We start from the raw sequence: 24,003 nt of genomic DNA, 5'->3' as shown, positions 1-24,003 counted from the left end.
CACCCCTTCCCCCCTTATTAGTAACGAACAGTCCCTTGATCTGGTAAAATGTCTGACCATTAATTTATAATGTTGACGTCAGTTTGTATTTTATCTACACTTATAGAAAAAAAGCAGTGATCAATCAGAAAAAGTAGACGTTTTCAGGATCTCAACCAATTGGATGAAATATTTGTCAAGTGGTATTGGGCTGTGATATTGTGTTGTTGTTACTACTCTAGGGTATTGTGTGGTTGCATTGCTGAATTCTGAAACTACTACTAAGTAGCAAGAATTAATAAAACAAACTTCCGTTAAGTTTTCACAATAAAAGCAATTGTAATGCTTACAACGTTAGTTTGTATTTTATCCACACCTACAGAAAAAAGCAGTGATCAGTAAAGACAAAAAGCATACGTTTTAAGTTTTCAGGATGTTTCAAATTGACGAAATGTTTGTGAACGTGGATCAACCGCTGCCCTGAAATCAATAAATCATTTTGAGTATTGTGCTGTGAGTACTGTGTTATCATTATTATTATATATTTATATGGTATTGTGTGGTTGCATTGCTTGAGCAAAACAAACTTCCGCCAAGTCTTTCACAATAAACCCCCTCTTGTATTAAGAGTCCAACTTCCGGTCATAGCATCCACAATAAACGCTTGACCTGACGACCACCACACGATGTTGTAGCAGCGTGATCACAAGTTTATCAAACACTAACCTTGTCGAACTTTTAAACGTTTTAACAAACATATGTTAATCAAGGAACATATCTGACCGTTAATTTATAATGCTTACAACATTAGTTTGTATTTTATCCACACTTACAGAGGAAATTCCGCAGTAAACGTGTATTGCTCGATGAAAATAGTATCTCCTGTACTTCTTTAAGGGGCGGATATGTTGTTTAGTTAGTGCCCTGCCTACAATTTCAAATGTTTGAAAAAAGGTGAACGCAGCCTCGCTTAGACACTTCCCATAATGCACTCCCCGTCCATCAGCGGGAAAGCAAAATGGCGAATATTCAGGGAACGTTTGTTATCTTGTGAAGAAGGCACGAGCCCCGCAAGTTTCCGTGATATACTTTGAAATAAATTCAACGAGAGAAGAAACCGGAGAGCAGCGGCCGTTCCTGTTTAGTTATTTTGTCGTACGAGTCGTTTGTAGAAGCGGAGGTGACCGAATGAGGTATTGTTGTCATCTGTTTTCATCCTGGTGGGGGGGTGTGGGTCCGACGTCCTGCGACCTCTTCGGGGGTTACCGCTCCGCATGCGGATTATTCATGCGAAGAAACGGCCCGACTGTTTGCTGATTCATGTAGAAGACATTTTAGTATGAAATGTTGTTTCTAGTTGGCCCTTTATCCTCGCTGGCAGCTAATGTTGACCATGTTCACTCATTATCCGAACAAAGGGGATCTCGGACTGACCGACAGTGGGTAAAGGGAAATAGAAAATTTAAGTCTATAATCTCTAAAATAACCTAAAGAATAATATTTATGCAGCAGAATATGAAAATATTAAGTGCTAAATTTGTTTAAATACAACTGACAAATGCACATTCAGGTGTCAGTTTATATGTAGCTTCAAAATTGATAATAAGTTGTGTGTGTGTGTGTGTTAACACCATTTAAGTCCAAACATCTACAGAAATATAGAGGAGTGGGAAGAAAAGAAAGAGATACAGTCAGGTCCTAAAACAGAAAACACACAAATAAATAAAGTAACAAAAAACCCTTGCATCATCATCATAATCATAATAATACATTTAATTCCAAAAGGTGTCTCAAAACACCCAAGGTCACTGTACAGAGCATAGAATAACAGCCAGAGCAAAATGCATGACTTGGAAAACACATGTTTTTACTGGGATGAAATCTGTTGAAAAGAAGGGTGGGCATGGGGTGCAGAGGGTACAGGGTACAGTCAATATTAAAGTGCATAGGCTAGTTTTAACAGGTGAGTTATGAGATGGGATTTGAAGGGTGTTACGGTGTGGGACTGTGGAATAAGTGGAGGTAGGGAGTTGCAGAGCCTGGGGGCAGTGCAGCTAGAAGCCCTGGCACCCATGGTGATGAGGTGGGAGGTGGGTATGGTTAGGAAACCAGCAGAGGAAGAGAGCAGGGAGTGGGAGGTGGGAGGTGGGAGGTGGTGAAACCAGCACAGGAAGAGAGCAGCGAGTGGGAGGTGGGGGCTAGATTGTGGAGGGCTTTGAAGGTGAGCAGCAGAGTTTGGAATGATTTGACATCTGTTAATAAGTTTGGTGGGAAGGCCAGAGAGAGCTGCATTACAGCAGTCAGTATGAGATGTGACAAATGTATGGACCAAGACTACAGTGGTGGGTGGAGTCTGGGTAATATTCTTAATGTGTGGTTCGAATGAAAGAGTGCTGTCCAGGATGACACCGAGGCTCTTGATGTGGCTGGAGAAGGGTACAGGGAAGTTATTAATGATGATGTGTGGGACGTGGGAGCTTTGGATTTCGACCAGGATGTTTTTGGAACCAGTGAGCAGGGCCTTGGTTTTACTGCCGTTGAGCTTCAGAAAGTTCCTGCTCATCCAACTCCTGATGTCCTCAAGGCAGGTGGCGAGGAAGGGCAGTGGAGGGTTTAGATGTTTATTTGTTTATTTAAAAGAGGGCAGGGGTATTGGTTAGATGAGATGTAGACCTGTGTGTCATCTGCATAGCAGTGGAAATGAACACCATGGTGACGGAGGATTGGTAGATGATAAATAAAAGTGCACCCAAAACCCCAAAATCATAGTGAAATTAAGTACATACAGGACAGACTGTCTACAGCAGGGGTGTCTAACTCATTTTAGTTCATGGGCCTCATTCAGCTGTTTGTTCTCAAGCGGGCCGGACCAGTGTAAAGACTGTAGAGTACCCTAATGTAAAATCTATTGATTGAGCTGCTGAGGGTGCATCAGATGTTTTCCAGCTAGATATTCTGCATAACATCTTTGATCACTGGCTGTGTGATAGAAGCGTTACATTCTTCCATTTAAGTAGAATTGAGTAGCTAAAATGGAGGAAAAGTCAATGACCTGTAAGAGGGCAGGGGTATTGGTATTTACCAAAAATACCAATTGTAAGAGAAGGCATAACATTACAGCCACAAGCCTTGGAAATAGTGTCAAAAAATGACAACCAGAAAGGGGCAAGCTTGAGGCAAGCCCACAACATATGGTAGATGGTCGCCGAGGTCTATTTACACCTGTAACATATCTTCCTGAGACCCTGTGTCGTCCTATGAGGACATCACATTTTGGGTTTCCTGCAGCTTATACTTCATTCTGCTTAACTTAGACCTGTTGTCCTCGTGTATGGACACGTTTTTGTCCCATCTAGTGGTAGTGAGAGCAAAATACTCTAATCCATGTAAAAACAAGATGGCAGCCATCTCTGCAAAGTCAATCTGCAGCCGATCCGGACACAAAAGTGGACAAAACCTGATCAGATTTAATGGTTGAAACTTGTTTATTTATGATTGATACTGTTTGTAGTTTGATATGACAACAGATTCGACCAATTTTATCCACAGTAAGAAGCTAAGACACTGTTAATTAGGAAGAACTCGTTTAAGGACACTTGGAATTTATAATCAGCCTGTTTATGGTTGACAGTGTTTAGCTTTTTATACTCATCAGATCCTATTGATCCCAAATAGCTTACGTTCGGGAATACGCTTGCAAGTGTAGCTTTAGGGAAGTGTAGCTGATGTCTTGACCGAACAGAGGACGAATGAACCATAAAGGAGCCACGTCCCATTCCATATCTGACAGCAGGACCTCAACATCGTCTTCCCATTGTTGTCGAATATGAGATATAGAGAGATTATGTCTAGTCATGATCTTAGTATAAATACCTTTTGTGTTTATTTTAGTTTTTGACATTACTTAGCATTGCCCTGCAGACATCTCACTGACTGCAGGGTCTGCGTTAATTACCTATTAGCACTAATTATCAGCATAATCACCTGTTGTTTGTATCCACTGGAGGGGAAATGGCATGCTTTTATTTTGAGCCATTGTTTTGTAAGCTCTTCTGTGACCATGCAGTGTATTCTTGTATTTTCCATTACACATACAGGACAAAGAGTCACACACATATCTGCACATGATTCCCATTAGCTGTTATAAATGAGTTTCACTGCTGTCCTAATTATAGTGTTGATTGTAGTGTGATCATTTTTAAGCCACAGAGGTGTTGTTATTGAGGGACTAAGGACAGACTGTGTAGTATGCACCAAGCACACTGTTGGCAGCACGGCACATAGCCTGGGAATTGATGATTACGCAGATTGATATATCACCTGAAAATGCTGTTAAATGTGGTTCACCTCTTTCCCCATTGTAAATTCATCTCTCCCTGTTCTTTCAGAGACTCAGGGGTTGTGGATCACCTGTCTGTCCATCACAGAGCTCTCCCCCAGCGGCAGCAGAAGGCTGTGTCCCCTCCCCCCAAACAACTCTCTGCTCTGGGAGAGTATGGGGAGGACAGCATGTCTGACCGGTTCACAGAGGGACAGGTCGTCTTGGCCCGGTGGTCAGATGGTTTGTCCTACTTGGGGAAAGTCAACAAGGTTAGTATGAGGGAAACACTATCATAGTGTCATCACATACTCCAGTGAAGCAGATGTTCAAAAAAATGGAAACTGGAGGCCATCAGCTGCAAATGTTTGACAGTTTTTTGGCCATTTTGTTTCAACTAATTTTACAAAACCTCAGCTGTTACTGAGATTATGCTTAGCAGTTTTCGTCATAAAGTCTACCTGGCAAAATCCTCTAAATTAGGCAGATGTGACATGAAACATGTTATCTTATATCTCACTGGACTAAAGTGAAAATGTGCGAGGCCTGAGCAGTATATTTAGGCTTTGAGAACAGTGTGGTGTTAAGGAAGACATTAACCCCTATTTTTGTTTTCTCCTTCAGATAGATCGGGACAAGCAGCGATGCTTTGTGCTTTTTGAGGATCATTCAAAGTCGTGGGTTCTGTGGAAGGATATTCAGACAGGTAATTCCCTCAACTTCAAGATTTACAGGTCAGTAAAAGTATTTGGGTCTCACAGTAAAATAAAAATGCAGTCCATGATCATTTGCAGGTAATGTAAGGGACATCCATGCTTTAATGCCCGGCAGCATTTTTGCACTCTAGCTTCGACAGTTCAGAATCGATTTTGCTCAAATTCTCGGAAGGGCATTGTCCTGACCGCACCCCTGTCTGCTATCGCCTGCATTACTTATCTCCCCACTTGTTGCTGGCAGTTAACTGTCCGCAGTGTCTGGCATCAGTTCAGCATAAGTTCACTGCCCACTTGTGACAATGACCACAGGGGTGATACACAGAGATGCTGGGGTCTGTTCACCTCCAGATTAGTCTGTTAAAATGTAGATATGACACAGACAGAGTTGCTTTATTATAAAACACAACATAATGTGAGATAGATTACAAAAGGAGACATATTTTTTACAAATATCCACCATTTGAGTTTATATTTGTTTTTTGATCTTGACTGATTTTAAATTGGGCTGATCCACATGTTGCTGCACAGCTGCATGAACACAGTGTTACACAGCAGCTAAAAGCCTTGTTTTCTGCTGACCTCCAGTGGTTGAAGATCTCACTTTGCTGCAGCAATGCAGAAATTTACCAACAGGCTCAGGTTATTGTTTGAAGTGTCTGACAGCATTATCAAAAGGATCCTGACAGAGATAGAACTTATTAACCACTAATATAACCAGACTCCATTTATATGAACAGTAAAACACGTCTCATTCAAAGTCGACCGAAACAAAATGAACTCACCAAAGCCGTCTTGGTTTTTCTTTCCATTGCCCCAACAATCACCAACTTTTGGTTTGGATGAAATGAACCCTTAATTCACCCTGTTAGATGTGAAAATGTGCTGGCTCTATACAGTACCAGGCTGGGCGAAATTAATTGAACATTTTACCTCGATTACAGTTAATGATTATTTTGTTTTTGTTTTTTGCCCTCATAGTTCACTGACAAGGTTTGTACTGTAAATACGTTCAACCGTTAAAGCTGGGATATTTTTTCTAATGAAAGATTGCGTATCTTATCTTTGCAATTTTAAGATAATGGAAAGAAACACACAGATGAACTGTTAATGTTTATTTTTTGAATATTGTGTAGCCTTTGTAAATGTTTGTGTTATCGAGAGCTGCTTTGTGGAGGCACCTGTTGCTAGGCACATGTTGGTCTCTTTCTTTTTTTGAGCCATGCACTGTTAATATTTGGTAACATAATTGTGCTGAAGTGCTGAAACAGATCGGCGGTATTACCTTTGGTCACTGAAACAGTTTTTCCGCAGCGTTTACATTTGATTTCTTTCTGTTTACTGTCGTCTTCACGAAAGCCAAAATGTGTCCAAACGATGGACTTGGCATTTTATTTCTCTTTGGCACGGCGTTTGCATCCTCCTCCATGTTGCTTCCAGGTCGTGGATTGGAGTGAGTCACATGACTAAACACGCAGTAGTACATTTTTAAAGGGACAGTACATGAATACACTCAGTGGGAAAAGTATTACAGACTCAATACGTGCTAAAAATGACTGTTTATTTAAATGGAGTCTTGTGGCTCTGATGGTGGTGATTTCATGGCTGTTTCTGCTTAAAAAGGATCTTAATCTTTAACTAAAGGTCTGCCTCCTTCAGGGATCCTTTTCATTATGTTGTCAGATACTTACAATAACAATCTGAGCCTGTCAGTGGCAAAAACAAGCTCATTTAGTGGACGTAAATTGAAAGTGTACATATGCCCTATGTGGCTACATTGCATTCTGTTTCGCCGCCGCCGGCTGCAAAGCTCCCGCTCATTTCCAGACACAGTTTCAAAAGCTGTTGTTCCCATTCGTCAATTCGACACAAAAGCAAGTGAAAATAGGGTCCAGGTTGAAAAATCCCAAAGTTCCCCACTAAAACACTACTTGAGGTGCTGGCTTACCTTTACTCTGTTGCAACTTTGCTTTTGTCCATTTCAGAGAACGAAGGTGATGATGAGGATGACGACGATGACATTGTGTGCTCTATCTGCCAGGATGAAACTTCAGATGAACCCAATGAAATTGTCATTTGTGACAATTGTGGACAAGGTACTGTTTATTGTTTGTGATGCTGTCATACCTAATATTGAACAGAGCAGTACGTGCGGCCCTTTTATGTCAGCCTCTCTTTTCTAAACAGCTAGTCTTCTTAATTATCTGTTTTTTGTTCATCCACTTATTGAACTCTGTTCATTGTCCTTTAGGCTACCATCAGCTGTGCCACACCCCCATCATCGATGCCGCGGTTGTTGACTCAAAAGACAAGTGGATCTGCTCAGAGTGCGAGCTCGCTTCTATGCCTAAGGTACAGCTTGTGTTTTGAGTAAAGATACCTTTAGTTAAATGTATGAGTGTGATTCAATGAGCATGTATTTATGATAGCTCTTTTGCGAGACTCTATTTGCTCTGCTTGAACTGTAAAATAGAAGATAATCTTTGGGGTAAATACTGTAGGTGTGTACATAGTATTAAGTTGGGTTAAACATGCTTTTTGTCTGTGTGCTTCACAGAGGGGTGGTGTCCATGTGAGGGGAACGTCTACTAAAGCTTTTCCGCAGCACGAACAGCAGCAGCATGTGGTGCTGCACCTGTCCTTCCCATATGCTCTGGACAAACTGGATTGGGACCCGGACCACAGGACTAACATCCAGCAGTGCTACTGCTACTGTGGAGGTCCAGGAGAGTGAGTAACACATTACCTACTGTGAAGAACACACAAAAAAATCGTAGGAAACAGTTGACCCTTTGCTAAATCCCGCCCTCGGACGCAGACTGGCCATTATAATGTAGCATTGGCCCGGCTCAGACCAGGGTCCGACAACAACACAGCTGTGCTCCATTGACTCTAATGCAGTCGTTTCAGATTTCCATCATTTTCAGGCTGGTTTTGTGGATTTGGAGCTAAATGTTTTGCCTGGGGTATGTTGTGTATTAATGATACTCGTTACCTGGAGAGGTTGGAAAAAGATATACGTTTCTTCCCTGTTCCAAAACCAAAATCAAACCCTGAAAAGTGTAGGGTTAGCTAGCTAGCTACTGAAGATATAGCCTACTGAATGTATACACATGCTGCTTTTGCTTTGTAATGATTATAACAATAAAGAAGACTGACCCTGCTGTACAGGAACCAGTGAAGGGAAGCAGTTTTTGCTGATATACAACCAGCTGTGTGTCATCGCATTGTGCACAGATGAACGTTGTTTGACTTCCCTCGGAGATCCCTGCCTGTGGGGGTTGAAGCCAAACACCATTCATCTGCACACACTGTGATGCCACACAGCTGGTTCAATATCAGCAAAGTTTCCCTTTATATTCATTGTCTTGTGTGGCGATCAGCAGTGATGTGGTGGTTCACTTTTACACTGTGATCTGTAGCCTATAGTTCGGCTTTAGCTTCTAACTATCTTTGTCTTTTTAACCTGTTGTTGCTGCTGAGTCAGTTTGACATCCTGGATATATCCTTCAAACACACACTGTAGACCCCTCTGTGTGCTTCTCTCTGGAATCACTGTTTCATTTTTCCAAAAATATGATCATATCTCTTTAAGGAGTGCAGTTAGTTACAGTGTGGGCTCCATGCTTACGACTACCATCACAAAGGGGCGGGGCTTAGCGAAAGGTCAGTTGCCTACATGCTCCGTGTTAATCACCATAACCACGCTCTCTTTCTCTCCTTCCTTGAAGCTGGTTTCTGAAGATGCTGCAGTGTAACAGTTGTCTGCAGTGGTTTCATGAGGCGTGTCTACATTGCTTACAGATGCCCATGCTCAACGGAGATAGGTGCAAATACCACTATAAGTGTTTCATACTCACCACACTGCCTTTTTTGTATTACTGCTTGTGTAACAATTCCTGTCATGTCCTCACATTTACCTTAGGAAACAGTAAAGTGCCAGGCTTTAAAATATGTCACCCAATCATTTTGCATTGTAATAAGCTGACACATTTCTTGTGTTTGTGTAACTTTAGGTTTTATCAGTTCATTTGTTCCGTTTGTCGTCGTGGACCGGAGTGCCTCAGGCGACTGCCTCTCAGATGGTAAGTAAATCTTAAGTTTCATGTTCAGCTTTGGCACAGATAGATATGTTCCAGTCTTATGTGCATTAGGGTTGGGTGATGCGTTAACATTTTCCAACCATCAGCTAGTACGGCAGGCTGCACTGCTGTTTGATATAGAGGCATCAGTAATGAATTGAGACTGTTTCATAACCGATTTAAAAACTCCATGTAGTCACGTTTAAGAGCAGTCCACTTCCGTGTTTTGGTACAGTTGGTTTTCAAACCTAATGCATACTGTACTGGAGTACATGTGAACTGTACTAGAGACCACCTTTTCAACTGGATTTGGGCACAAATCGACGAATCGTGTCTGTGTACGGTACACAGTGTTCAGACTAATCAAAGAACTGGACTTTGTGGTCAAATGTACTCGAATCTAGGCCTGTGTCCCTGATGTGAAAAGCCCCCTTGGTTTGTTTTTTTCTTCTGTTCCAACAATCACCAACTCTGGTTTGGTTGAAACACCCTAAATTCATAGAGTAAGATGTGTTAGGCTCCAATCACACAGAAAGCGTTTTGGAGTTTGCAAAACATGAGGTGTACTGCACCGCTTTTTTTTTTTTTTTTTTAACTGAATGCCAATAGTAAAAAAAAAAAGATTAAAAAAACAAACAAAAACCCATCACCTTCTTACCCTAACCTTCCCTTGTAATCATTCTCCCCCAGTAATTAGTAGCTCGTTATTAAAAATGTTGAGGCAGAGGGTACTTGCTGTCAGCAGATGGTTTGTTGGGCACAGGGAAACAGAGATCTGTGTGGGTACATGAGACCCTAAAAAAGAGGGTGGATCACGGGAGTACCACCAGTTGGTCCAGGAGCTTCGTCTCCATGATGGCCTTTTCCAGGCAGATTTTAGGATGACTCAGGGTTAGACCTGCTGTCTATCATCGGGCTGTACAGCTCTGGGTATCCAGCAACCGCTACCACCAGTTTCTCCCCCAGTGTTTACCAACTGTAAACCTGTTGTCGTGACCACCACAGAAGGCCCGCCTCTCAAATCATTCGATTGGACAATGGGGAAAAGTCTAAGATGTAGTGCATTTTTCCGCTCTGAGCTGAGTTGTTTTTTTCTTCAACTTGAGGAGTTCAGAGTGCTCTGGCAAAAACGACAGGCGCCTAGAGCACAGAAACATGAGGCACTTCGCAACGCAAAAACGGTGATCAAAAAGCTTAATTCTCAGAAAAACCAACTACGAAAAGCCGCCTCCAGCTGCTAAACGCTTCCTGTGTGATCAGGGCCTTAATATGCTGGCTTTACACACTGTTTTTCCCCTCAGTCTCAATCTGTGAGCTGAGTAACGTCTCTCACTTGTTCTTTGGAGGCAGACCTTTAAATCAGACACATAAAATGCCAAAAATCACAGAATAATAACCACCACTGTGTTTTTAATGTGCCGTTATGCCTTACCACGTCTCTGAATTCCTGCATCTTCTAGACATACTTAATTTTGTTTTATAATGTTCTCCTGGAACCAGACTAAGTAAAGAAAATTCAGTTCTTACTCAAATGTTTCAGGGAGGATGTCACACACCTGAGTTTGTTCAACTTGAGTGTGATCCACAAGAAGAAGTACTTTGACTCTGAGATGGACCTGATGGCTTACATCAACGATAACTGGGATCTGCTGCAGCTGGGGGAGGTAAGGACACTATTTATCAGGTTACATGTGACTGTTCAATAATTTTGATTTGTAACACACTAGAGGCCAATTCTGGGGACACACAGACACAATTTGATGTTCTCACATGTATTTGTGTAGAGTAATATTTAGTCTAATATTAAAGAGTGGATGTTCAGAATTGGCAGCCTGCTACATATTAGTGGTTTCCACACTATGTAGCTGCTTAATGCAGCAACACATAGCTGGTCCTGAAGATTTAATTATTATTAAATTAACAAATAAGCATTTGAAATCATATGTTGTTGATTTTCTGAAATCTTTACCTTGTTTCTTTTTCTTGCACCCTGTCTTTCCTGTTTGGCGATCTGCCCTCCCCCGTGTCTGCAGCTCGCCAACACTCCCAGATCAGAGCGATATGAAAATGTTCTGGAGGCATTAAACAACAACAGCAACATGTAAGTTATTCATTTACTGGTTAATCATTTATGTTGATCGTATCCTGAAAGTGTTTAACCATATGACTTTTTATAACTCCAATGTGTCCTGTTTGTACCTGTCATTACCCGCCCTCCTTCTCTCTCCCTTTCCAGGTTCATGTCGGGGAAGGAGGTGAAGAAAAAGAAGCACTTGTTTGGGCTGAGGGTCCGTGTCCCTCCTACTCCCCCCAATTCTCATGAGCCGACCAGCAGAGCGCTGGAGAGGGCTTCACATGAGATCACCATCAAGGGCTGCAAGTCCACCAAGGCGCTATCTGGCATTAGGTAAGATGTGAAACCTACAAGTTCTGAAGTTTGGTATTGCTAAATATTTTTGGTAGGACATCGGACCAAATCCCAACGCTGGTTTCAGTGCCTCATTTTGGTGCCAGACTGTGCTCAGCGAGTGTGTGGTTGAGAAATAATGTGTGTGACTCATGACAGTGAGGCTGCAGCGACTTGAGCAGAGAGTATGAAGTTAAAAGTAGCAGTGCAGTGTGTGAACAGTTCAGGCTGTTTGTCAGTAAATAAATGGTACAACTCCTCAAGACCCATGCCAAGTTCCCGTGTCCTGCTTTTCACCTGCTGATCAAAGTAAAGAGGGTTAGCCCTGAAGTTAGCGAGCCAAGTTAGCCTCCCTTAAGGTGGACTGTAAAGGTAGACCAGCTAATCTCATTGTAGTGACAATCTCAGTTGCTCCTACACAGGTTATAGAGAAATGTCTGGCTGCCAAGTCTCTCCCAGTTATTGTAGTTGGGTTATGTTTTATCAATTATGTGAATTTGTAAATAGTGTTTTGTATATATTCATTCATAAATTTAAGTGTACTTTGACACATGAAGAGATAATATGTTGTTCAGTTTCAAATGTGTCTTTGCAGTAAAAAGAAAAACGCTTTTTAATGTTGTTGACTGCCATTATGTGCTTTTTTTTTTTTTTTTTTTACAATATCAGTTTAGGCACCATTTTAAAAGTATCATTTTAGCACACTGGTATTGGAAAAAAAACAATGATACCACCCTAATCATGCCTGGTTACTGCCCATAGTGCATCAATAGAGAAGAAAAGGGAGAGGTGCAGTAGAAAAATCAACAGATTCTGACAGGCTTCTTAAAGAGGAAATTTATCGGGTCAGTTGATCAAGTATATTGCTAATTAAAGTTTTTCCTTTAATTGTTGTGAATAATGCCTAAATTTAGAACTGGTGCCACGTAAATGGAAATGTGTAATTTTTTTTTTTTTTTTACTGATAAATTTTAGGGTGCTTTCACACCTGCCCTGATTGGTTCGGTTTAGTTGAACTCTTAGTTTGCCACCTAAGTGCAGTTTGTTTGGGCAGGTGTGAACATAACAATCACACTCAGGTGCGCACCAGAACAATTGGACTGAGACCATCTTGAAGAGGATACAAACAAACTCTGGTGCGGTTCATTTGTGGTGAGAACGTGCTCCCGACCTCGATCTGAACCAACTGCAGTCACATGACACATTGTTTGGGTTAAACATGAGCATGTTACAGTCCTGGAGGATTATTAATGTGCACCTCCTCCTGTACTGCCTTAATATGCACATTCAGCACATCCAATGCATCAAAACATTGTTTTCTAGTTGGAGCCGTGCCTCGTTTTCAAACTGTATGGTTTGACTAAAATGAACAATGACAGCAATAGGGGTGGGAATCTTTGGGCACCTCACGATTCGCTAACGANATCTTAAATCACAAGATAAAATGCGCAGTTAGAGTAACAAATGATTTGGTGGCGACAGACGTCCACGCATCACATGTAACTGCGATCCTACCTGCCTTCAACAGTGAGGCCATGACTTCTGTTTTGGTTCGGTTGTAGGGTGTCGGTGAAATAGCGTCGGGATGGGATGGTGTATCTGGGCTCCAATGTATGCAGCAGTCCTCGAAATCCCTGATTTTCCACGACGGAAGAATAAATGCCAAGGATTTGGCCTTCGTAATTCGCTTCGCCTTTTCCGATGAGGGTGGCAGCTTTCTAATTGCTTCCTCGATTGTTCTCTGGTCAGTAGCGCCACTAGTTGCCGCAGCAACAACAGCCTGCCTTCTCCCTGACTCCTCCGTCAGGTGGAATCGAGTTACATGGCTTCTCATGTTTGTTGTGTTGCCAAAGTATTTTATTTTAGCATGACACAGCTTACATATAACGTGGCTCTTGTCCAGTTCGCTTCCACCGTCAACGTTGTAGAAGGAGCTGTTGAATTAGAAGGAGCTGTTCGGATCTCATGGCGAGGTGGGTGGCGGTCAGCCATGTTTGTTTTCCTCTGTGCGCGTGTCGGCGTGTCTGCTCCAGGTGCGCATCCCAAAGTGTCCCGGAGATGACACGTACCGCGCTTCTTAGTTCTGCATTATTTAGAACCTTCTGTATTACTCTAATTAACAGATTTAAATAATCGAAATTTGGACGTTTGTGAATCGATTCAGATTCGTCCACGTCCGAGTCGCAATGCATCTAAGATTCGGAAATTTCCCCCACCCCTAGACAGCAATATAGTCCACGATGAGCAGCGCTAAAATCAACCTGCGTAGTTGTCCCTCCATTGTGACATTAGAAAGTGTCACATTTATCTTGCAAGTGTACTCTTCTTCAACGTTTTGTTTACTTCCTGGATTTTTCCCACATGGAAATTCTGACCAATCAAGAGCAGCTTTCTCGTGCAAGGCATTTGATCTGGTCCACTTGTAAATGCTGCCGTGAGAACACGAACCAACTCTGGACAATTATGCAACATTGTAACAGAAGTGGTCCCTGATTCAGACCAAAGCAAGACAACTCTAGGTCTGAAAGCACCTTTAAAGCCCCAATACTTTGCTACATCTGTAGCCCTCTCGCTATTGGAGGAATGTTTTTTCTGAAGCAATGAAGAGTAAGACTCTTCTCATTTTACATCTGCTAAGGTGTGCACTATGCCCTTTAAAATACTGACAAGTCCAGAATTAAGGTTGGAAAAGGCAAAACCAGCTACACCTGCCAGTTTCATCATCGTGTAGAAGGAAGCGTGCATCTACTCATGGACAACAGGCTTGTGTTTGGGACAGCCTGTTATGTAAACATTATTGCGTCCTCCTCAGCTGAGCTGTAATGTTAGCTAGCTCAGTGGTGCTAGGTGAGCTAGCAGTAGATGCACACTTCCTTCTGCTCGGTGATACAGTTGGTGGGTGTAGTTCAGTAGAAAGAAAATAGTTCCCACATGAAACTGCTCACAACAAGGTCTGTGGATTATCTTGAGTAACCAGGTCATGATTTCTGTAAAGAGACATTGCTGTTGAGTTTTTCAAATGTATTTTTTAGTGCTTTGAGCACCACAAGCCGAGTTCCATTTAGTTCCATTATATTGGAGAGAAGGCAGACATCTCTACGGCTGATATCTCCAACACTTGACAACTCACACCAAAACAATCTAGACTGATAATTACCTCTACTGGTAAGAGGAAAAATATGCATCTTTGATTTCAGGGTGAACTGTCTCTTTAAGAGTGACAGTGTCATTAGTGCATAACTGTCATTACTTGTGAAACTGTTTTTGTTATTGTTGCTCTAGAGCGTGCGGCAATTTAACCAATGGCACAGAGAAGAAGAAGAAGAAGAAAAAGGGGAAGCAAGGAGCTCGTTCTCTGGCTAAACCACAACGCGGTGAACTCTTGCCCCAGGTGTGTGTGTGCATGCATTTGTATGCATTTCTTGGTGGGTGTGGGCTGGGTGTGTACATAGTTGTTGAGAGGGATGGGTATTGAGTGTTACTCTATAGGTCTGAACTCACACACACACACACTCACACTCACAAGAACTCTCAAACTGTAACTTTTTCTGGGGATACTGAGAAACTTTTAAATTAAAAAGGAAACCCACTGAGATATGATAATTTTTTCTTGTATTTGACAGGAAGTAAGAAAGTCTCTACCACTAGAGCCCCACACATTGGATCACTTAACCTCTATCAAGTAAGTGAGCAACTGCAGTGCTGAATTTCTAAACCATTACTACTGTTCCATTTTGTAGTGGTGGGGCTACCATACTGTCACGACTGCAGCCAACAACTGTTTTCATTTTCGACTAAACTGATGGACAAATTGAGTAAATTATTTAGCTATGTGTACAGGAACTGTAACAAACTTTCAGCAGCCTTTTTCTTTGTCTGTTTATAATTGTTTTATCATCATGTCTCTTTCCTGTCAACACCAGGAGTGAGAGGTCTCTGCTGTCTTCAAGAACCTCAGATGTGGAATCCATAGGAGCCCTGAGCACCACAGAAACTACCTCAACTAGCATTTCAAGACAGTCAAGGTATGCCTGCGGTGCTCATTTCTTACTCTGACATCTGTGGCTCTATAGAGGGAACTGTTGGTCTGTCTGTTGTCAGTTTTGGTCCAGACTGAAATATCTCAACAGCTATGGGATGGATTGCAATTAGGGTTTTTTTAGACATTCATAGCCCCCTGAAGAAGAAACCTAAAGACTGTATGGGTCTTCTGACTTTTTGTCTAGCACCACTAGGAGGTTTACATTTCTGGTTTTCAGTGAAATGTCTAAAATTATTGGATGGTATAACATAAATTTAAGACAGACTTTCATGGCTCCCTCAAGTTTTTCTGTGCCACCACCAAGTCCAATATTTTATTAATACAACATACTTTCAAAATATTTTCTCCACATTCCCATCAGCCTTAGCTGTACACTGTTTAGTGTGTACCAACTAGCAAATGTTGCTAATATACCAGACTTGTGTATTCATGTATAAATATGTACATCACACTCATGACTTGCCGAGTATTTTTCCAGAACTCTTTAAAGTCTTCCTCAAACATTCACTCATTTCACAAGACACTCTAAGGACCTTCATCTTCCATATTGTCGGACTTCTCTTAATCATATTCATTGAAATACAGAGGACCATCTCTTTGGAACAACCTTCTTCCATCTCTGCAATCATCATCTATATTATTGTTATTCAAGCACTGTGGAAGCAGAGAGACGACAAGATGGAGTTGATAATGTTGGTGTCTGAATACCCTGAGTTGTACAACACAGTGCTAGAAACTTGTTCGGACAATTAGATGAAAAAGTGGCCCTACGTTCTGCATTGCTTACTTGCTCTGTTTACTGTAAGTCCATGCTGCAGCTGCCCCTACAAAGTACGTACTGTTGTATGGAGTGTGCATACTATGTGGACATAATACTTTCTCGTACCATTGCACTTTAAACTTTGACCCTCTTGCTCATTTCTCAGTTTAATTTCCTTAATGCGAAATTCGAAATGATAGGAAAAATTTGGGATTTGGTGCGCAGCATGGGCCTGGGATAACATTTCCACCAAACTTTAGATGACTGGTAAATTGTACACATATGTAAAATTATTTGCTAATTTAAGTGATTTCAGTTCCTTGCTACAGTTTTCAGTTATTTACACGACACCAGGCGACCTCACATTGAAGCAACTGCCTGTTATTGGACAGTAGCAGCAGTGGCGGCTTTTAAAAATGCCTTGCTTCTTTGGGGGATTGCTTGCGCAGGTGTGTGGTTGTCAGAGCAGTTGCTGCACAGCATTATGAAACCAGATTTAGTCTTATTTGTGTAATTCCCCTCTGTATCCTTTTGTTTTTATTACCATCAGAATTAAAATAATTTTTTTTGACTTCCTCTTTTCCTGTCAAACCCCCTCCAGCCTCTGCAGCTCTAGCAAGACACACACGACAGCCTGCACCATGCCTGTTTCTGCTCCACCCTTAAAAAGGAAACGCGGGCGGCCTCGAAGGGCCCTGCAGCCCCCCAACCCAGAGATCCCCCCTCCTAGCCACGCAGACCCAAACCCCTCAGCGACGGAGATGCTGAGCCCGCTCCCTGGGCTTCACTCCACAGACATAGTTCACAGCATGGACCCCAGCAGCCAGCTCTCCCACCTCAAGAGCTCCATCAGCAGCTATTTCGGAGCAGCAGGGCGGCTGGCTTGTGGGGAAAAATACAAAGTCCTGGCGAGACGGGTCACCCTTGACGGCAAGGTGCAGTACCTGGTGGAGTGGGAAGGAGTCACTGCCTCGTAGGCCTGTCATCGCCATCATCACTTCTAACTTTTAACCTGCGCCTGCAAGACGTCTCTGGCTGTGCTAAGGACACATGTGTGCACAGCCTGTGTGCAGAGCATTAATAGTTATATGCCTTTGTTTAGTTTAGACAGGAGCAAGTTTTGCCTGTTCGGCTCACTGCAAAGCCTTCTGGTCCAGTGCACATTGAAACATGTCTTTTCCTCCTGTGCTTAAAGACTCACTGATAAAGACGACGAGGCACTGTCATTGTACCACAGCGTGTTTGTGTTACTCTGCTTTTAATTTTCATTATTTGCTTTGAATGTTTACAGCAACCCCCCCTCCCCATATTCAGGGGCAAATAACTGATCGGTGCACTGCATCTGTCGGCTTTCAGTGAATCGTCATTGTACTTAATTTCTAATCCAGTGATATGCTTTTCATTTCCAGACCAGTTATGTTTGAAATTGTGTTTTTGACAGAATGTAGTTGGTCAGGCATAAAATGGTAAATCTTGGAGGGTAAGAGAAAGAGGGGATGCTTTGTTGAAAGATTGATTAACATTTATTTTCTCACCAATTGGGTTAGGAAACACGTGTCCATTTGCGACATTGTCCCCTCCTTCTCTTAACCCAGCAATGAGTACCTCTTGTCGTCTTGGGCAGACATATCCTTTAGGTGTGTTTTGGAAAGAGGAACTCAAAACAAAAGAGATGTGCTGCTGCAAATGTTTAATTTTATATAGAATTATACTACATTTATTATCACATTTTCCACATTTGTATTTTCTCATATGCTTTTTTTCTTCTCTTTTTTTTTTCTAAATTATGGATTGCACATATCAAATTATATCCGTTAGGCCGTCATCTCAGTGTGAACAGATAATTTGAGGCAGCATTTTCATCCACGATAGTGTTCTTGATATTTTACGTTGATTATATCTCCCTGTTTAAATTAAAATGTGACATTTAAAAAAACAATATCCCCAAGTGAAGTGTTAAAAAATATCAGTGTATAAATGTGCAGAAACCAAGGATGACTTCTTGTACATTGTAAATCACCTGAATTTTGTTTTCATAGTACAGTTTTTTTTTTTTTTCCAGAAGCTCCGCTGCCTTAGTTTAAACGCTTAACCTTTAAAACATCTTGATTTGAAAGTGATTAAAACGACTGTTAAATGTTGACTGAAATCCTTAAGGACCTATTTAGTTTTTACTTTGTCTCATAGTTATTGAAAAAAAAAGTGCTGCATAAGATGAATGTTGTATACCCAGTTCCCATATCTAGAATTAAGTTTTGTGATTTTTTTTTTGTGTGTGTTGCCTATGCAAGTTAGTCCCGGATGAACGTGTCGTTCAATCATATATTTGGACCATACAGCTTAACAAAGGGGAGTTTCCGATTTGACTCAGTCGTTGAAATATTTCGTATGATGGGTGCAAAAATGCAATTGTATTTTTGCTTTCATTGTCAGGTTCACCTTGTGTACACACTCAGGATATGCCCAATAACTTCACTGTATTGAATTGGCCCACGTTTGCAGCTCGACAGGAGGTTAAGATGTAAGTTATACACTCAGTGTTGTCGGTCAGTATTTTTATATCGGGTCCACTTTTTGTCACATTACTTTTGGATCATATGTATGTATGCTTTTTTTCTGAGCAAAAGAATTTGTAGTCCTTTTTTTACTGCTACACTTGCTTGTTTAAACTGAGTCAGAAAACAATCACTGGAAAACTAATATGCTGTATGTCATTGCATGAGGTAAATATTCAGTTCTCTTTTCTTTTTTGAGATGTTTCTATTTTTTTTTTTTTAATTAAAATGGACAGAGCTTTTTGACATTGATACCTCTTCAATGTAGGGATGTAGTCAGTGCATTTGAAGCTTCTCTCCTCTGTTCAGCCAGTGTCTTAAGCCTTCATGTTGCTACCACTGGCTTCCAGCAGGCTTCTGTAGCCAAAGAACATACGTGTAACGTCTGTTTTGTCTCTTGAGATTCTTCGTATTACATTTTTATACATCATTATATAGGCTGACGTGTTACTTCTGAACCTGTTTAGTTAAAGGATGAATAAAAGCCGATATTTTGAGTTGTTGTGTTGCCTGTTTGATGTTTATTTGCTGCCTTTGGAGCCTCTTCATTCAATTGTGATGGGCAAAAATGGACGAACAAATCTTTTTAAACGACTTTTTAGTGTATAGTAAGTATCAGATTGACATGTTGAACATCTGAGTGCTCGCAACTCTGTAAGGTGTGACTCTGTAACTGAGTGAATGAAGGAGGACTGATTGGATTGGACTTCGGCTGGGACCTCCAGTAGAGCACTCAGGTGCTCCTTGAATGATGGTTCTTCTAAATTTGGGGTGTTCATGAGCTTTAAGTTGTAATGTGGAGACAACATGGGCACTTCAAAGAAGCTGTGCTGTATTTTATTGCCCAGAGTGTATAAATAGCTCGTTGATAATGAAGAGCAAAATAAACAAATCACAGGAACCATAAAATATGATCGGCAAGTAATTTTTCAGATTATTCCAACACCCCATGATTGCAGCATGAGGCTATGATGGTGTCTGGGATATCTGCTACTTTGCTCGTCAAAGAATAACGGATCATTGGTCACTGACATTTCTGTCATATCATAATGATGTTATGTTGCGTTCACATGGAATCAAAGATGTTAGATGGTGGACCAGATATCATTTTAGGGCACAAGAATTAGGTGAGGCTGCAGAGAATACCAGTAACGGTAATGGCAGATGGCATTGCCGTTTAAAGAAACTTGCTGTATTACTTGTTTATTAAATTGGGTGGTAAATTGCTTGGGGATAGTTGTGTATTAGTTGTAAATAAATTTGGAAATTTGTTGAAATAAGAAATGTAAGAAAGGAGTAGGGACATATAAGTTTTATGTCTACCTACTTCTGTTCAGACAGAAGTCTGTCTTGTTTTTTTTTTATTACTTAAAAAAATCAAAATAAAGTTTAAATAAAAAAATAATGAACAAAAATAAGAATATTTTGCTGTCCCCTGCAATGGAATTTACAACCATATGTTATGTAACTGTGATGTGACTCTACCCAAAAACTAATTTAATTTAATTAGAAAAACCTTCACAGGGAACCTACTTGTTGCCCTGTGTGCGGGGAATTGTAACGGTGTGACACGTCGTATTATCTTACATTATCTTACATTATTTCCTGTTTAAATGGGTGTGTTATTGGTACTTTGTTGTAATTTCAAAATGTTTAAAATGACTGAATCATTTTGTTTATAGAGTCTATGGCGCACAGATATGAATTCAGGTGTGCCTTGGGCCCATAAAGTTTGAAAACCACCGGCCGACCTATATACAAGTTGGACGCTGAATCAATGCATTAAAATTAATATTTTTATTAATGTAAACTTTTACATGGTGACTAGTGATACATTGAAGAAAAGTTTTTGGGTTGGGCAGCACTAGCTGAACATGCATGTACCATTACAACAGAGTGTCACTAAGAATGTGAAACCATATTTAGGTGTTAAGGTTTAGGGTTTAAAAGCTTTTCTACATTTACGTGTATCAACTCAAACGCACCGATCCTGAAAGCAGACTCGGTCTGCCCATCACTACCGTTGTAAATTTGACAGTTCCAGTGCACGCGCCAGTGTTCGCGGCCACTGCCATTGACAACGCTCTCCACCAATCACATCACACACAGCCAGAGCTCGTCCAATCACAAACCGCGTTGTTAGGATGTAGGCGGAGACTGAAAATACAAATGATTCCGGCTCCCTTACCTTCTACTACGTCTACACTGTGAAGTTTGGTTCAACTACAAGTTTCAAATACATCTTATTTTTTACTTTTGTAGCGCCAGGACGACAAATTTTAATATGTAATATAAAACGTAACGCTAAACGTTGTCTATTCGGGTAGTTTTGCAGTAGCTTTTATTAGAAGGATAACGTGAGCTAGCTAACCACCTGTTGATACAGTGAGCATCTTTGTTTACATGTAGCGAGCGTAGCTAAGCTAGCTGCTAGTGTGTCATGCTCTGCCAGTAGTCACAGATGTTTAACGGTATGTTGATGAGCTAGTTGTCGGTGTTGTTTACCTCTCCAAACATTCTCATACGTTTGAAGTGATAATCTCAGTCGGTTTGATTAGCCTAAGCTAACATGCACTCATCATTACTCTGATGTTTGATAACGAGAGGAGTTTAACGGAAGATGTGGTCAGTTTGACGAATCTGCTTCGACTGACGGAGCTCAGTCTACAAAGTGTGGAGCAGAGACTGAGGTGAGCAGCCACAGTCACACAGTGAACCAGCTGTTAATAGCTATAACACCTGTGAACCTACAGCCTCCAGTGGAGGACATTTAAAAAGAGTCAGAGTGATGCTGTGTATCTTTCTCTCTTGATTCCTTCTTCCCTGATTTTCTGTGTACACCATCTACAGTCAGTCAGAAGGGCATGATGACAGAAGTGAGTGTGAACAGGAGAACCCAGATTTCCTGACCTTACAAGGCCAGCAGACACCTGATGTTCCTCCATCCCAGTCAGACTGTGTTTGCCAGGAGAGGCCTCTCAGTGGGACGACTGATAGACGAGCTGTTGCTGGCAGTCTCAGCCCACCTTCATCCAACTCTAAGGTGAGAAAGAGAGTATTCGTCACTGAAACAATAAGAAACAGCCACCCAGATATACTGTGCATCCTACATTTTATTTGTATAGCACGTTAGTGTTTCACTTAATTGTTGAGCTTTGCTCTGATGAAGGTCTAATAGACGGAAAGCTCAACAATAAAGTGAAACACTGCATAGATGTAAGTGTGCGGAAATCTTTTCAACCACTTTGGACTTAATTGATGTTTTCAGCACCTTGCCAAGACCAAGCTGGGTGGAGTGGTGGTTGTTCTGCATCATTTGTATAGCGCTTTAAAAGGTACTCAGAGGCAATTTACACGTTCATTAAGACAGTCACAGAAACAGTAAAAGTGATAACAGTATAAATGCAGTGACAGCAATGAAAAGGAAGAGAGGGCTAATAGATCACAGATTAAATTGGATTTAAAGGTCCAGTGTGGAGGATGTAGTGGCATATAGCAGTGAGGTTGCAGAACCGAAGCTTCCCCTACGTGCCAAGCGTGTAGGAGAATGATGGTGGCCGACATGAAAACCCACATGGCCCTATCTAGAGCTAGTGTTTGGTTTGTCCGTGCTGTATGTGGATATAAACGGCTTGTTCTAAGGTACCAAAAACATAACGATGCTTGGTTTCAGGTGATTTTAAACTAACATTACTATGAATATTCCATTTCCGCCAATTTCTGCCCCACACACTGGACCTTTAAAAGTGGACTTAAATAGGTAGATTTTTAGTGCGGTTTTAATGGATGAGAGTGAGGGAGAATGTCTGAGGTGTTGTAAGGTGATGAAGGTGTCAATAAGTGTTTCAGTGGCTGCGAAGGAGTGGGAGGAGTGAAGACAGGCAATTATTTTAAGATGAAAAAGTCTGTTTTTTGTTCTTAATGCTGCGTTTGAAGGAGAGAATTCGATCAAAGATGACACCAAGGTTACAGATGTGTGTGAAAACAGGAACAATGGAGCCACTGATGCAGTGGGAAAAATTGTGGCTGGATTTGTTGAGGGATTTGGAGCCACATGATGAAGATTTCAGATTTGTTGTTGTTGAATTTGAGGAAGTTAGCTTGCGACCAGGATTTTATATCCATGAGGCAGTTTGTGAGGGTGGAAGTAAGTGATGTGATAGAGATGTAGAGCTGGCAAAATGGAGGCCATGGTGGCGTATGATGGAACCATTGACATTGTCTTATGTGTGCAAGTGTATATAACCAGAATCCTCCCTTTACTGAAAACACTGGTAAATAGATAAATTAAACCACCTCTGCAGGTTGCCAGTAGAATGTATTTACAAACAGTAGGGTAATTACATCAGTAGCAGTTGTCCCTGTAGTGCTTTTGTTACAGTCAATTTCACAAGAACATTTTATGAGATAGCGTCTCTGTGCAGCAAACTGTATCTCATAATCCAAAGGTAAATAAACAAACCACAAAACACCTCTCACCACAAGGACATCTCCTTCCTGTTCAGTCTGCCTCATTCAAGGCCAGGTCTGTAGGGATGGAGTCTTTCTCTACCAGGAGGAAGGGGGGCTGTTTGCGTCAGGAGAACGCCTGTTTGACTGTGCAGGATGAGCAGCTCATCAGTGACCTTGATGCTCTGCAGTACGAACTGTCCACCTCCAAGTCACAGGTATGATGATCATCCCTATACGTGTAGTTAAGATGGGTCTTTCACACAAGATTGTGTACAAATCTGCACCTCTCTATCTATTTAATTATTTTAATCTAGCAAAAAAAAACATCCTCTTTATATACAACCTTTTTATATACAGCTACATTTCAATAAAACAAGCTGCCTGTCTCACTTAAACTAAACCCAGTTGAGAGCAGTGTTAAATCAGATCATAAATCTGATGTAGGTATATAAATGCCTGATGTTTTATTTTCTGTTTGTCAATCAATCAATCAATTTTATTTATAAAGCCCAATATCACAAATCACAATTTGCCTCACAGGGCTTTACAGCATATGACATCCCTCTGTCCCTATGACCCTCGCAGCGGATAAGGAAAAACTCCCCAAAAAAACCCCTTTAACGGGGAAAAAAAACGGTAGAAACCTCAGGAAGAGCAACTGAGGAGGGATCCCTCTTCCAGGACGGACAGACGTG

At 41.3% G+C, this 24,003-nt stretch overlaps 2 protein-coding genes across 3 annotated transcripts in view; both read left to right on the top strand.

Annotated features, from left to right (window-relative positions):
* Positions 1-956: 956 nt before the first annotated feature.
* Positions 957-18,442, top strand: mtf2 (metal response element binding transcription factor 2). The gene is made up of 15 exons (XM_050074694.1): positions 957-1,172; positions 4,368-4,569; positions 4,922-5,003; positions 6,996-7,106; positions 7,262-7,362; positions 7,568-7,740; positions 8,742-8,837; positions 9,027-9,095; positions 10,633-10,756; positions 11,126-11,193; positions 11,329-11,499; positions 14,782-14,890; positions 15,123-15,181; positions 15,423-15,524; positions 16,903-18,442. The coding sequence occupies exons 1-15, from the start codon at positions 1,168-1,170 to the stop codon at positions 17,276-17,278; spliced, it is 1,848 nt and encodes a 615-aa protein (XP_049930651.1). The 5' UTR covers positions 957-1,167; the 3' UTR covers positions 17,279-18,442.
* Positions 18,443-21,036: 2,594 nt separating this feature from the next.
* The window catches only part of ccdc18 (coiled-coil domain containing 18), a 30,528-nt gene continuing 27,561 nt past the window's right edge, over positions 21,037-24,003 (top strand). Inside the window, exons 1-3 of one of the 2 annotated variants that reach the window (XM_050074688.1) lie at positions 21,037-21,546; positions 21,707-21,899; positions 23,362-23,523. In XM_050074688.1, coding sequence (XP_049930645.1) covers positions 21,446-21,546; positions 21,707-21,899; positions 23,362-23,523 — 456 coding nt within the window. In that variant the 5' untranslated portion in view covers positions 21,037-21,445. Of the gene's footprint in view, positions 21,547-21,706; positions 21,900-23,361; positions 23,524-24,003 lie in introns of those variants that run through there. The other variant, XM_050074690.1, reaches the window with a different exon arrangement.

This window comes from Epinephelus moara, chromosome 21 (genome assembly GCF_006386435.1).
Source record: "Epinephelus moara isolate mb chromosome 21, YSFRI_EMoa_1.0, whole genome shotgun sequence".
Taxonomy (NCBI): Eukaryota; Metazoa; Chordata; class Actinopteri; order Perciformes; family Serranidae; genus Epinephelus; species Epinephelus moara.
This window is presented reverse-complemented; position numbering and strand designations above follow the sequence as displayed.

Bases quoted from the DNA above. Each gene is read 5' to 3' on its own strand.
- mtf2 (XM_050074694.1), top strand. The intron at 7,107-7,261 runs GTACTGTTTATT...ATTGTCCTTTAG, and splicing joins TTGTGACAATTGTGGACAAG to GCTACCATCAGCTGTGCCAC. The intron at 7,741-8,741 runs GTGAGTAACACA...CCTTCCTTGAAG, and splicing joins TACTGTGGAGGTCCAGGAGA to CTGGTTTCTGAAGATGCTGC.